Consider the following 13,032-nt stretch of genomic DNA (forward strand, 5'->3'; position numbering starts at 1 on the left):
AGGGGTCCATGGTGCGACTGTCAGACTGATGTAGGGGTCCATGGTGCGACTGTCAGACTGATGTAGGGGTCCATGGTGCGACTGTCAGACTGATGTAGGGGTCCATGGTGCGACTGTCAGACTGATGTAGGGGTCCATGGTGCGACTGTCAGACTGATGTAGGGGTCCATTGTGCGACTGGTCCAGACATCGGACTGATGTAGGGGTCCATGTGTAGTTGTGTAGTAGTGTGTAGTAATATTGTGTAGTTGTGTAGTTGTGTAGTAGTGTGTAGTTGTGTAGTAGTGTGTAGTTGTGTAGTAGTGTGTAGTTGTGTAGTAGTGTGTAGTAGTGTGTAGTTGTGTAGTAGTGTGTAGTTGTGTAGTAGAGTGTAGTAATGTTGTGTAGTTGTGTAGTAGTGTGTAGTAATGTTGTGTATTTGTGTAGTAGTGTGTAGTAATATTGTGTAGTAGTGTAGTAGTGTGTAGTAATGTTGTGTAGTTGTGTAGTAGTGTGTAGTAATATTGTGTAGTAGTGTAGTAGTGTGTAGTAATGTTGTGTAGTAGTGTGTAGTAATGTTGTGTAGTTGTGTAGTAGTGTGTAGTTGTGTAGTAATGTTGTGTAGTTGTGTAGTAGTGTGTAGTAATGTTGTGTAGTAGTGTGTAGTTGTGTAGTAGTGTGTAGTAATGTTGTGTATTTTCTTACAGTGTCTAAGGCGCTGCAGTAGTGTGTAGTAGTGTGTAGTACTGTGTAGTAGTGTGTAGTGTGTAGTTGTGTGTAGTTGTGTAGTAGTGTGTAGTAGTGTGTAGTAGTGTAGTAGTGTGTAGTAGTGTAGTAGTGTGTAGTAATGTTGTGTAGTAGTGTGTAGTAGTGTGTAGTAATGTTGTGTAGTAGTGTGTAGTAGTGTGTAGTTGTGTAGTAATGTTGTGTAGTAGTGTGTAGTAATGTTGTGTAGTTGTGTAGTAGTGTGTAGTAATGTTGTGTAGTAGTGTGTAGTTGTGTAGTAGTGTGTAGTAGTGTGTAGTTGTGTAGTAGTGTGTAGTAATGTTGTGTAGTTGTGTAGTAGTGTGTAGTAATGTTGTGTATTTTCTTACAGTGTCTAAGGCGCTGCAGGACTTCGATCTCGCTCTCAGAGGAAAGAAGAAGAGAGAAAAGTTCATGAAGGACAACAAGAAGAAGAAAGACCTGACGGTGAGTACTGACCCGATCCACCCGGTACCAGAGACCCGGTACCAGAGTACTGACCCGATCCACCCGGTACCAGAGTACTGACCCGATCCACCCGGTACCAGAGTATTGACCCCATCCACCCGGTACCAGAGACCCGGTACCAGAGACCCGGTACCAGAGTACTGACCCGATCCACCCGGTACCAGAGTACTGACCCGGTACCAGAGACCCGGTACCAGAGTACTGACCCGATCCACCCGGTACCAGAGTATTGATCCGGTACCAGAGTACTGACCCGGTACCAGAGACCCGGTACCAGAGTACTGACCCGATCCACCCGGTACCAGAGTATTGATCCGGTACCAGAGTACTGACCCGATCGACCCGGTACCAGAGACCCGGTACCAGAGACCCGGTACCAGAGTACTGACCCGGTACCAGATAACTGACCCGATCCACCCGGTACCAGAGACCCGGTACCAGAGTACTGACCCGGTACCAGATTACTGACCCGATCCACCCGGTACCAGAGACCCGGTACCAGAGTATCGACCCGGTACCAGAGTGTTGATCGTGTCTCTGAGTATTGATCATGTCTCTGAGTATTGATCGTGTCTCTGATAGTGAGTATTGATCATGTCTCTGAGTATTGATCGTGTCTCTGATAGTGAGTATTGATCATGTCTCTGATAGTGAGTATTGATCGTGTCTCTGATAGTGAGTATTGATCGTGTCTCTGATAGTGAGTATTGATCATGTCTCTGATAGTGAGTATTGATCATGTCTCTGATAGTGAGTATTGATCATGTCTCTGATAGTGAGTATTGATCGTGTCTCTGATAGTGAGTATTGATCATGTCTCTGATAGTGAGTATTGATCATGTCTCTGATAGTGAGTATTGATCGTGTCTCTGATAGTGAGTATTGATCATGTCTCTGATAGTGAGTATTGATCATGTCTCTGATAGTGAGTATTGATCATGTCTCTGATAGTGAGTATTGATCATGTCTCTGATAGTGAGTATTGATCGTGTCTCTGATAGTGAGTATTGATCATGTCTCTGAGTATTGATCATGTCTCTGATAGTGAGTATTGATCGTGTCTCTGATAGTGAGTAGTGATCATGTCTCTGAGTATTGATCATGTCTCTGATAGTGAGTATTGATCGTGTCTCTGATAGTGAGTAGTGATCATGTCTCTGATAGTGAGTATTGATCATGTCTCTGATAGTGAGTATTGATCATGTCTCTGATAGTGAGTATTGATCATGTCTCTGATAGTGAGTATTGATCATGTCTCTGAGTATTGATCATGTCTCTGATAGTGAGTATTGATCGTGTCTCTGATAGTGAGTAGTGATCATGTCTCTGAGTATTGATCATGTCTCTGATAGTGAGTATTGATCGTGTCTCTGATAGTGAGTAGTGATCATGTCTCTGATAGTGAGTATTGATCATGTCTCTGATAGTGAGTATTGATCATGTCTCTGATAGTGAGTATTGATCATGTCTCTGATAGTGAGTATTGATCATGTCTCTGATAGTGAGTATTGATCATGTCTCTGAGTATTGATCATGTCTCTGATAGTGAGTATTGATCGTGTCTCTGATAGTGAGTAGTGATCATGTCTCTGATAGTGAGTATTGATCATGTCTCTGATAGTGAGTATTGATCGTGTCTCTGATAGTGAGTATTGATCATGTCTCTGAGTATTGATCATGTCTCTGAGTATTGATCATGTCTCTGAGTATTGATCATGTCTCTGATAGTGAGTATTGATCATGTCTCTGATTGTGAGTAGTGATCATGTCTCTGATAGTGAGTATTGATCATGTCTCTGATAGTGAGTATTGATCGTGTCTCTGATAGTGAGTATTGATCGTGTCTCTGATAGTGAGTATTGATCATGTCTCTGAGTATTGATCATGTCTCTGATAGTGAGTATTGATCATGTCTCTGATTGTGAGTAGTGATCATGTCTCTGATAGTGAGTATTGATCATGTCTCTGATAGTGAGTATTGATCATGTCTCTGATAGTGAGTATTGATCGTGTCTCTGATAGTGAGTATTGATCATGTCTCTGATATTGAGTATTGATCGTGTCTCTGATAGTGAGTATTGATCGTGTCTCTGATAGTGAGTATTGATCATGTCTCTGATAGTGAGTATTGATCATGTCTCTGAGTATTGATCGTGTCTCTGATAGTGAGTATTGATCGTGTCTCTGAGTATTGATCATGTCTCTGAGTATTGATCGTGTCTCTGATAGTGAGTATTGATCATGTCTCTGAGTATTGAGTATTGATCGTGTCTCTGATAGTGAGTATTGATCATGTCTCTGATAGTGAGTATTGATCGTGTCTCTGATAGTGAGTATTGATCATGTCTCTGAGTATTGATCATGTCTCTGATAGTGAGTATTGATCATGTCTCTGATAGTGAGTATTGATCGTGTCTCTGATAGTGAGTATTGATCGTGTCTCTGATAGTGAGTATTGATCGTGTCTCTGATAGTGAGTATTGATCATGTCTCTGATAGTGAGTATTGATCATGTCTCTGATAGTGAGTATTGATCATGTCTCTGAGTATTGATCATGTCTCTGAGTATTGATCATGTCTCTGATAGTGAGTATTGATCATGTCTCTGATTGTGAGTAGTGATCATGTCTCTGATAGTGAGTATTGATCGTGTCTCTGATAGTGAGTATTGATCATGTCTCTGATAGTGAGTATTGATCGTGTCTCTGATAGTGAGTATTGATCGTGTCTCTGATAGTGAGTATTGATCATGTCTCTGATAGTGAGTATTGATCATGTCTCTGATAGTGAGTATTGATCGTGTCTCTGATTGTGAGTAGTGATCGTGTCTCTGATAGTGAGTATTGATCGTGTCTCTGATATTGAGTATTGATCGTGTCTCTGATAGTGAGTATTGATCATGTCTCTGATAGTGAGTATTGATCATGTCTCTGATAGTGAGTATTGATCGTGTCTCTGAGTATTGATCATGTCTCTGAGTATTGATCGTGTCTCTGATAGTGAGTATTGATCATGTCTCTGATAGTGAGTATTGATCATGTCTCTGATAGTGAGTATTGATCGTGTCTCTGATAGTGAGTATTGATCATGTCTCTGAGTATTGATCATGTCTCTGATAGTGAGTATTGATCGTGTCTCTGATAGTGAGTATTGATCGTGTCTCTGATAGTGAGTATTGATCATGTCTCTGATAGTGAGTATTGATCATGTCTCTGATAGTGAGTATTGATCATGTCTCTGATAGTGAGTATTGATCATGTCTCTGATAGTGAGTATTGATCGTGTCTCTGATAGTGAGTAATGATCGTGTCTCTGATAGTGAGTATTGATCGTGTCTCTGATAGTGAGTAATGATCATGTCTCTGATAGTGAGTATTGATCGTGTCTCTGATAGTGAGTATTGATCGTGTCTCTGATAGTGAGTATTGATCGTGTCTCTGATAGTGAGTATTGATCGTGTCTCTGATAGTGAGTATTGATCATGTCTCTGAGTATTGATCATGTCTCTGATAGTGAGTATTGATCATGTCTCTGATAGTGAGTATTGATCATGTCTCTGATAGTGAGTATTGATCATGTCTCTGATAGTGAGTATTGATCATGTCTCTGATAGTGAGTATTGATCATGTCTCTGATAGTGAGTATTGATCGTGTCTCTGATAGTGAGTATTGATCATGTCTCTGAGTATTGATCATGTCTCTGATAGTGAGTATTGATCATGTCTCTGATAGTGAGTATTGATCATGTCTCTGAGTATTGATCATGTCTCTGATAGTGAGTATTGATCGTGTCTCTGATAGTGAGTATTGATCGTGTCTCTGATAGTGAGTATTGATCGTGTCTCTGATAGTGAGTATTGATCGTGTCTCTGATAGTGAGTATTGATCGTGTCTCTGATAGTGAGTATTGATCATGTCTCTGATAGTGAGTATTGATCGTGTCTCTGATAGTGAGTATTGATCGTGTCTCTGATAGTGAGTATTGATCATGTCTCTGAGTATTGATCATGTCTCTGATAGTGAGTATTGATCATGTCTCTGATAGTGAGTATTGATCATGTCTCTGAGTATTGATCATGTCTCTGAGTATTGATCATGTCTCTGATAGTGAGTATTGATCGTGTCTCTGATAGTGAGTATTGATCATGTCTCTGATAGTGAGTATTGATCGTGTCTCTGATAGTGAGTATTGATCGTGTCTCTGATAGTGAGTATTGATCATGTCTCTGATAGTGAGTATTGATCATGTCTCTGATAGTGAGTATTGATCGTGTCTCTGATAGTGAGTATTGATCATGTCTCTGATAGTGAGTATTGATCATGTCTCTGATAGTGAGTATTGATCGTGTCTCTGATAGTGAGTATTGATCATGTCTCTGATAGTGAGTATTGATCATGTCTCTGATAGTGAGTATTGATCGTGTCTCTGATAGTGAGTATTGATCATGTCTCTGATAGTGAGTATTGATCATGTCTCTGATAGTGAGTATTGATCGTGTCTCTGAGTATTGATCATGTCTCTGAGTATTGATCATGTCTCTGATAGTGAGTATTGATCATGTCTCTGAGTATTGATCATGTCTCTGAGTAGTGATCATGTCTCTGATAGTGAGTATTGATCATGTCTCTGATAGTGAGTATTGATCGTGTCTCTGATAGTGAGTATTGATCGTGTCTCTGATAGTGAGTATTGATCATGTCTCTGATAGTGAGTATTGATCGTGTCTCTGATAGTGAGTATTGATCGTGTCTCTGATAGTGAGTATTGATCATGTCTCTGATAGTGAGTATTGATCATGTCTCTGAGTATTGATCATGTCTCTGATAGTGAGTATTGATCATGTCTCTGATAGTGAGTATTGATCGTGTCTCTGAGTATTGATCATGTCTCTGAGTATTGATCGTGTCTCTGATAGTGAGTATTGATCGTGTCTCTGATAGTGAGTATTGATCATGTCTCTGATAGTGAGTATTGATCATGTCTCTGATAGTGAGTATTGATCGTGTCTCTGATAGTGAGTATTGATCATGTCTCTGATAGTGAGTATTGATCATGTCTCTGATAGTGAGTATTGATCGTGTCTCTGATAGTGAGTATTGATCATGTCTCTGATAGTGAGTATTGATCATGTCTCTGATAGTGAGTATTGATCGTGTCTCTGATAGTGAGTATTGATCATGTCTCTGATAGTGAGTATTGATCATGTCTCTGATAGTGAGTATTGATCATGTCTCTGATAGTGAGCATTGATCGTGTCTCTGAGTATTGATCATGTCTCTGAGTATTGATCATGTCTCTGATAGTGAGTATTGATCGTGTCTCTGATAGTGAGTAGTGATCATGTCTCTGATAGTGAGTATTGATCATGTCTCTGATAGTGAGTATTGATCATGTCTCTGATAGTGAGTATTGATCATGTCTCTGATAGTGAGTATTGATCATGTCTCTGATAGTGAGTATTGATCGTGTCTCTGATAGTGAGTATTGATCGTGTCTCTGATAGTGAGTATTGATCGTGTCTCTGATAGTGAGTATTGATCATGTCTCTGATAGTGAGTATTGATCGTGTCTCTGAGTATTGATCGTGTCTCTGATAGTGAGTATTGATCATGTCTCTGATAGTGAGTATTGATCGTGTCTCTGATAGTGAGTATTGATCGTGTCTCTGAGTATTGATCGTGTCTCTGATAGTGAGTATTGATCATGTCTCTGAGTATTGATCGTGTCTCTGATAGTGAGTATTGATCGTGTCTCTGAGTATTGATCGTGTCTCTGATAGTGAGTATTGATCATGTCTCTGATAGTGAGTATTGATCATGTCTCTGATAGTGAGTATTGATCGTGTCTCTGATAGTGAGTATTGATCATGTCTCTGATAGTGAGTATTGATCATGTCTCTGATAGTGAGTATTGATCATGTCTCTGATAGTGAGTATTGATCATGTCTCTGATAGTGAGTATTGATCATGTCTCTGATAGTGAGTATTGATCATGTCTCTGATAGTGAGTATTGATCATGTCTCTGAGTATTGATCATGTCTCTGATAGTGAGTATTGATCGTGTCTCTGATAGTGAGTATTGATCATGTCTCTGAGTATTGATCATGTCTCTGATAGTGAGTATTGATCATGTCTCTGATAGTGAGTATTGATCGTGTCTCTGATAGTGAGTATTGATCGTGTCTCTGATAGTGAGTATTGATCATGTCTCTGATAGTGAGTATTGATCGTGTCTCTGATAGTGAGTATTGATCATGTCTCTGATAGTGAGTATTGATCATGTCTCTGATAGTGAGTATTGATCGTGTCTCTGATAGTGAGTATTGATCGTGTCTCTGATAGTGAGTATTGATCATGTCTCTGATAGTGAGTATTGATCGTGTCTCTGATAGTGAGTATTGATCGTGTCTCTGATAGTGAGTATTGATCATGTCTCTGAGTATTGATCATGTCTCTGAGTATTGATCATGTCTCTGATAGTGAGTATTGATCATGTCTCTGATAGTGAGTATTGATCGTGTCTCTGATAGTGAGTATTGATCGTGTCTCTGATAGTGAGTATTGATCATGTCTCTGATAGTGAGTATTGATCATGTCTCTGATAGTGAGTATTGATCATGTCTCTGATAGTGAGTATTGATCATGTCTCTGATAGTGAGTATTGATCGTGTCTCTGATAGTGAGTATTGATCGTGTCTCTGATAGTGAGTATTGATCGTGTCTCTGATAGTGAGTATTGATCGTGTCTCTGATAGTGAGTATTGATCGTGTCTCTGAGTATTGATCGTGTCTCTGATAGTGAGTATTGATCGTGTCTCTGATAGTGAGTATTGATCATGTCTCTGATAGTGAGTATTGATCATGTCTCTGAGTATTGATCATGTCTCTGATAGTGAGTATTGATCATGTCTCTGATAGTGAGTATTGATCGTGTCTCTGATAGTGAGTATTGATCGTGTCTCTGATAGTGAGTATTGATCATGTCTCTGAGTATTGATCATGTCTCTGATAGTGAGTATTGATCGTGTCTCTGAGTATTGATCATGTCTCTGAGTATTGATCATGTCTCTGATAGTGAGTATTGATCGTGTCTCTGATAGTGAGTATTGATCATGTCTCTGATTGTGAGTATTGATCATGTCTCTGAGTATTGATCATGTCTCTGATAGTGAGTATTGATCATGTCTCTGATAGTGAGTATTGATCATGTCTCTGATAGTGAGTATTGATCATGTCTCTGATAGTGAGTATTGATCGTGTCTCTGATAGTGAGTATTGATCGTGTCTCTTTCAGCCGGAGGAACGAGCGCAGTTTGAAATCTTGAAGGCTCAAATGTTCGCTGAGCGAGCGGCGAAGAGAGAACGCCGACCGAAGAGAGCGAGAGCCATGCCTGAGGAGGAAGTACCACACACAGGTACACACACACACACACACACACACACACACACACTGGTACGCACACACACACACACACACTGGTACGCACACACACACACACACACACACACACACACACACACACACACACACACACACTGGTACGCACACACACACACACACTGGTACGCACACACACACACACACACACACACACACACACACACTGGTACACACACACACTGGTACACACACACACACACACACACACACACACACACTGGTACACACACACTAACTGTCTGTCTATCAGCAGTGAAGCCGAAGGAGAAGAAAGGAGGGAAGAAGTCTGTGTTTGATAAAGAGCTGACCAACACCAGCAGCAAGGCTCTGAAACACTACAGAGCAGGGTGAGACCTGTCTGCCTGTCTGTCTGTCTGTCTGTCTGTCTGCCTGTCTGTCTGCCTGTCTGTCTGCCTGTCTGTCTGTCTCTCTGCCTGTCTGTCTGCCTGTCTGTCTGCCTGTCTGTCTGCCTGTCTGTCTGCCTGTCTGTCTGTCTATCTGTCTGTCTCTCTGCCTGTCTCTCTGCCTGTCTGCCTGTCTGTCTGCCTGTCTGTCTGCCTGTCTGTCTCTCTACCTGTCTGTCTGCCTGTCTGTCTGTCTCTCTGCCTGTCTCTCTGCCTGTCTGCCTGTCTGTCTGTCTGTCTGCCTGTCTGTCTCTCTGCCTGTCTGTCTGTCTGTCTGTCTGTCTGTCTCTCTGCCTGTCTCTCTGCCTGTCTGTCTCTCTGCCTGTCTATCTGCCTGTCTTTCTGCCTGTCTGCCTGTCTGTCTGCCTGTCTGTCTCTCTGCCTGTCTGTCTGTCTGTCTGTCTGTCTCTCTGCCTGTCTGTCTGTCTGTCTCTCTGCCTGTCTGTCTGTCTGTCTGTCTATCTGTCTGTCTCTCTGCCTGTCTCTCTGCCTGTCTGTCTGCCTGTCTGTCTGCCTGTCTGTCTCTCTACCTGTCTGTCTGTCTGTCTCTCTGCCTGTCTCTCTGCCTGTCTGTCTGCCTGTCTGTCTGTCTGTCTGTAACTCTGTCTGTCTGTCTGTCTGTCTATCTGCCTGTCTATCTGCCTGTCTATCTGCCTGTCTCTCTGCCTGTCTGTCTGTCTGTCTGTCTGCCTGTCTGCCTGTCTGTTTATCTGCCTGTCTGTCCACCTATCTGTCTGTCTGTCTGTAAGTCTGTCTGTCTGTCTGTCTGCCTGTCTGTCTATCTGCCTGTCTGTCTGCCTGTCTGTCTGTCTGTCTGTAAGTCTGTCTGTCTGTCTGTTTATCTGTCTGTCTGACTGTCTCACTGTCTTGTTACAGACCCTCCTTCACAGATAGGAAACGTCTCGGTTTGGACAGGAAGCGTCCTGGAGGCTCCAGGTATGCCACACACACACACACACACACACACACACACACACACACACACACACACACACACACAGACACACACACACACACACACACACAGACACACACAGACACACAGACACACACACACACACACACACACACACACACACACACACACACACACAGACACACACACACAGACACACAGACACACACACACGCACAGACACACACACACACACACACACACAGGAGTGCATTAAGAAGTTCTGTCCTCTGTCCTTCAGGTTCAAGAAGAAGAAGTGAATCCCGTCTTCGTCTCCGATCGTCGTCTCTTCGTCTCCGATCGTCGTCTCTTCGTCTTCACTTGTTTTGTTTGTTTCATTAAAGAGAATTTAAATAGTTTCACTCTGTTGGGAGTCATGTCTTTAAGGGACGGGGATGTCTTAAAGGGACGGGGATGTCTTAAAGGAACGGGGATGTCTTAAAGGGAGGGGGATGTCTTAAAGGGACGGGGATGTCTTAAAGGGACGGGGACGTCTTAAAGGGACGGGGATGTCTTAAAGAGACGGGGACGTTTTAAAGGGACGGGGATGTCTTAAAGGGACGGGGATGTCTTAAAGGGACAGGGACGTCTTAAAGGGACGGGGATGTCTTAAAGGGACGGGGATGTCTTAAAGGGAGGGATGTCTTAAAGGGACGGGGACGTCTTAAAGGGACAGGGACGTCTTAAAGGGACGGGGATGTCTTAAAGGGACGGGGATGTCTTAAAGGGACGGGGACATCTTAAAGGGAGGGATGTCTTAAAGGGACGGGGACGTCTTAAAGGGACAGGGACGTCTTAAAGGGACGGGGATGTCTTAAAGGGAGGGACGTCTTAAAGGGAGGGACGTCTTAAAGGGACGGGAACGTCTTAAAGGGAGGGATGTCTTAAAGGGACGGGGATGTCTTAAAGAGACAGGGACGTTTTAAAGAGACGGGGACCTCTTGAAAGGAGGGATGTCTTAAAGGGACGGGGATGTCTTAAAGGGAGAGATGTCTTAAAGGGACGGAGACCTCTTAAAGGGACGGGGACATCTTAAAGGGAGGGATTTCTTAAAAGGACAGGGACGTCCTAAAGGGACAGGCATGTCCTAAAGGGACAGGGACGTCTTAAAGGGACAGGGACGTTTTAAAGAGACAGGGACCTCTTAAAGGGACAGGTACGTCCTAAAGGGACAGGGATGTCTTAAAGGGACGGGGACCTCTTAAAGGGACAGGGACGTCTTAAAGGGACAGGGACGTCTTAAAGGGACAGGGACGTCCTAAAGGGACAGGGACCTCTTAAAGGGACAGGGACGTCTTAAAGGGACAGGGACGTCTTAAAGGGACGGGGACCTCTTAAAGGGACGGGGACGTACATATAAATAAATGAAACTTTAGACGTTCTGATGTGAATTTTTGGGTTTTAATGAATCAAACATTCAAAGCAAAATCAGAGATTAGAAATAAATTAACAACAAATAAAATAAAACATATTTGTAATATTTTGCCGCACAGCTGATTCGAAGCGATGCAGAAATGTTTTTACTGGTTTTACTGACAACAGTTTAAAAATCAGCTTATTAAATTTGAAAAAACATTTATTAATAATCTAAAAAGATTTTCTGTCACTTTTTTCCCTGATGCTCTTTATGAAGAAGGAAGGGGACTGAAGGGGACTCGTCTCCATGGAAACCATCAATAAAACAGATGAATGATTAATAACTGATGTTAGGAAACCGAGGGGTCAAAGATCACAGTGAAGTTGTTTGCTGCCCCCTGCTGGACATCTGTATTACGTCATTAAAGCTTTTTATATAAACATGAACTGACTCCTCCCCCAAACACATCGTCCAATCACAGCTCAGCAAAGGTCCTTTTTTTTAAATGAAAAAAGTTGAATCATAATTAGTGCTAATAAAAGCATGTAGCGCTAACTAGCTTCTCCATGCTAACAGTTAGCATCACATTAAGTAGCTACTGTAGTTAATTAGTTCCAGTAGTGGATCAAAGCTTCACGTTATAGAAGAATCTTCTCTTATGAAAGTAAAACAGGAGATAGAATATATAATATAATATAATTATATAATATAATAATATAATAATCAGTCACCTTTTACAAACGTCTGTTAATAAATGAGAAGTGTTGGTTTACTGTCTGCATAGCAACAGTAACTAAGGACAGAAGGGCTGTAGCTTAACATGATTAAAGTGAAGCAGTATAGTTGTTATGTTTCTACCAGATGAATATATTTCATATATATATTAAATATATATATTAAATGTATATATTAATATATATATTTCTGATTCACAGTGATTCTAACTCTCAGTCTACCAGCAGAGAGCCGAACGTCCAACCGTCTGAACGTAACATCTGGTCAGGCTGTAACGCTGAGTTATATTAATAATAATAATAATATTAATAACCCTAACCCTAATAATGCTCAGTAATCATAATATTAATAATAATAATATTAATAATAATAATAATGTAGAGTTATATTAATACTAAATAAGGTATAACCACCTGCTGTAGTTGCAGCTCTCTGCCTGAGGGGGGGGGGGGGGGGGGCAGTGCAACCTGAACCTAGAACTGGATGAATCAGGAAATAAGGGGAACAAACTGTCTGCTGTTGCCATGGTGATGTCCGTCTGTTCCCATGATGCTTTGTGAGACGTTTAAAAACATTAAATGAGTTTAACTGCAACCAATCAGGTGTGAGCGTGTCCCAGCAGTGAACCAATCAGAGACAGCCAGAACAAACATTTGCTGTACATTCCCATGATGCATCACTCTGCACCTCCAGCTGGTGAGTGTTCCCATGATGCATCACTCTGCACCTCCAGCTGGTGAGTGTTCCCATGATGCATCACTCTGCACCTCCAGCTGGTGAGTGTTCCCATGATGCATCACTCTGCACCTCCAGCTGGTGAGCGTTCCCATGATGCATCACTCTGCACCTCCAGCTGGTGTTTGTAGTTTCACAGGTTCTGGTTCTGGTTCGGGTTCTGGTTCTGGTTCTGGTTCTTGTTCTGGTTCTTGTTCTGGTTCCCAGCCGGTT

General features: G+C 42.0%; 1 protein-coding gene across 2 annotated transcripts in view; it reads left to right on the plus strand.

Annotated features, from left to right (window-relative positions):
• ddx27 (DEAD (Asp-Glu-Ala-Asp) box polypeptide 27) overlaps nucleotides 1-10,320 on the plus strand; it is a 25,686-nt gene extending 15,366 nt beyond the window's left edge. The window contains exons 17-21 of one of the 2 annotated variants that reach the window (XM_053315380.1): nucleotides 1,076-1,170; nucleotides 8,487-8,607; nucleotides 8,884-8,980; nucleotides 9,914-9,973; nucleotides 10,234-10,320. In XM_053315380.1, the coding sequence (XP_053171355.1) occupies nucleotides 1,076-1,170; nucleotides 8,487-8,607; nucleotides 8,884-8,980; nucleotides 9,914-9,973; nucleotides 10,234-10,252 (392 nt within the window). In that variant the 3' untranslated portion in view covers nucleotides 10,253-10,320. The remainder of the gene's footprint in view (nucleotides 1-1,075; nucleotides 1,171-8,486; nucleotides 8,608-8,883; nucleotides 8,981-9,913; nucleotides 9,974-10,233) is intronic. The other variant, XM_053315381.1, reaches the window with a different exon arrangement.
• The last annotated feature ends 2,712 nt before the right edge of the window (nucleotides 10,321-13,032 follow it).

Source organism: Scomber japonicus, chromosome 3 (assembly GCF_027409825.1).
Source record: "Scomber japonicus isolate fScoJap1 chromosome 3, fScoJap1.pri, whole genome shotgun sequence".
Classification (NCBI taxonomy): Eukaryota; Metazoa; Chordata; class Actinopteri; order Scombriformes; family Scombridae; genus Scomber; species Scomber japonicus.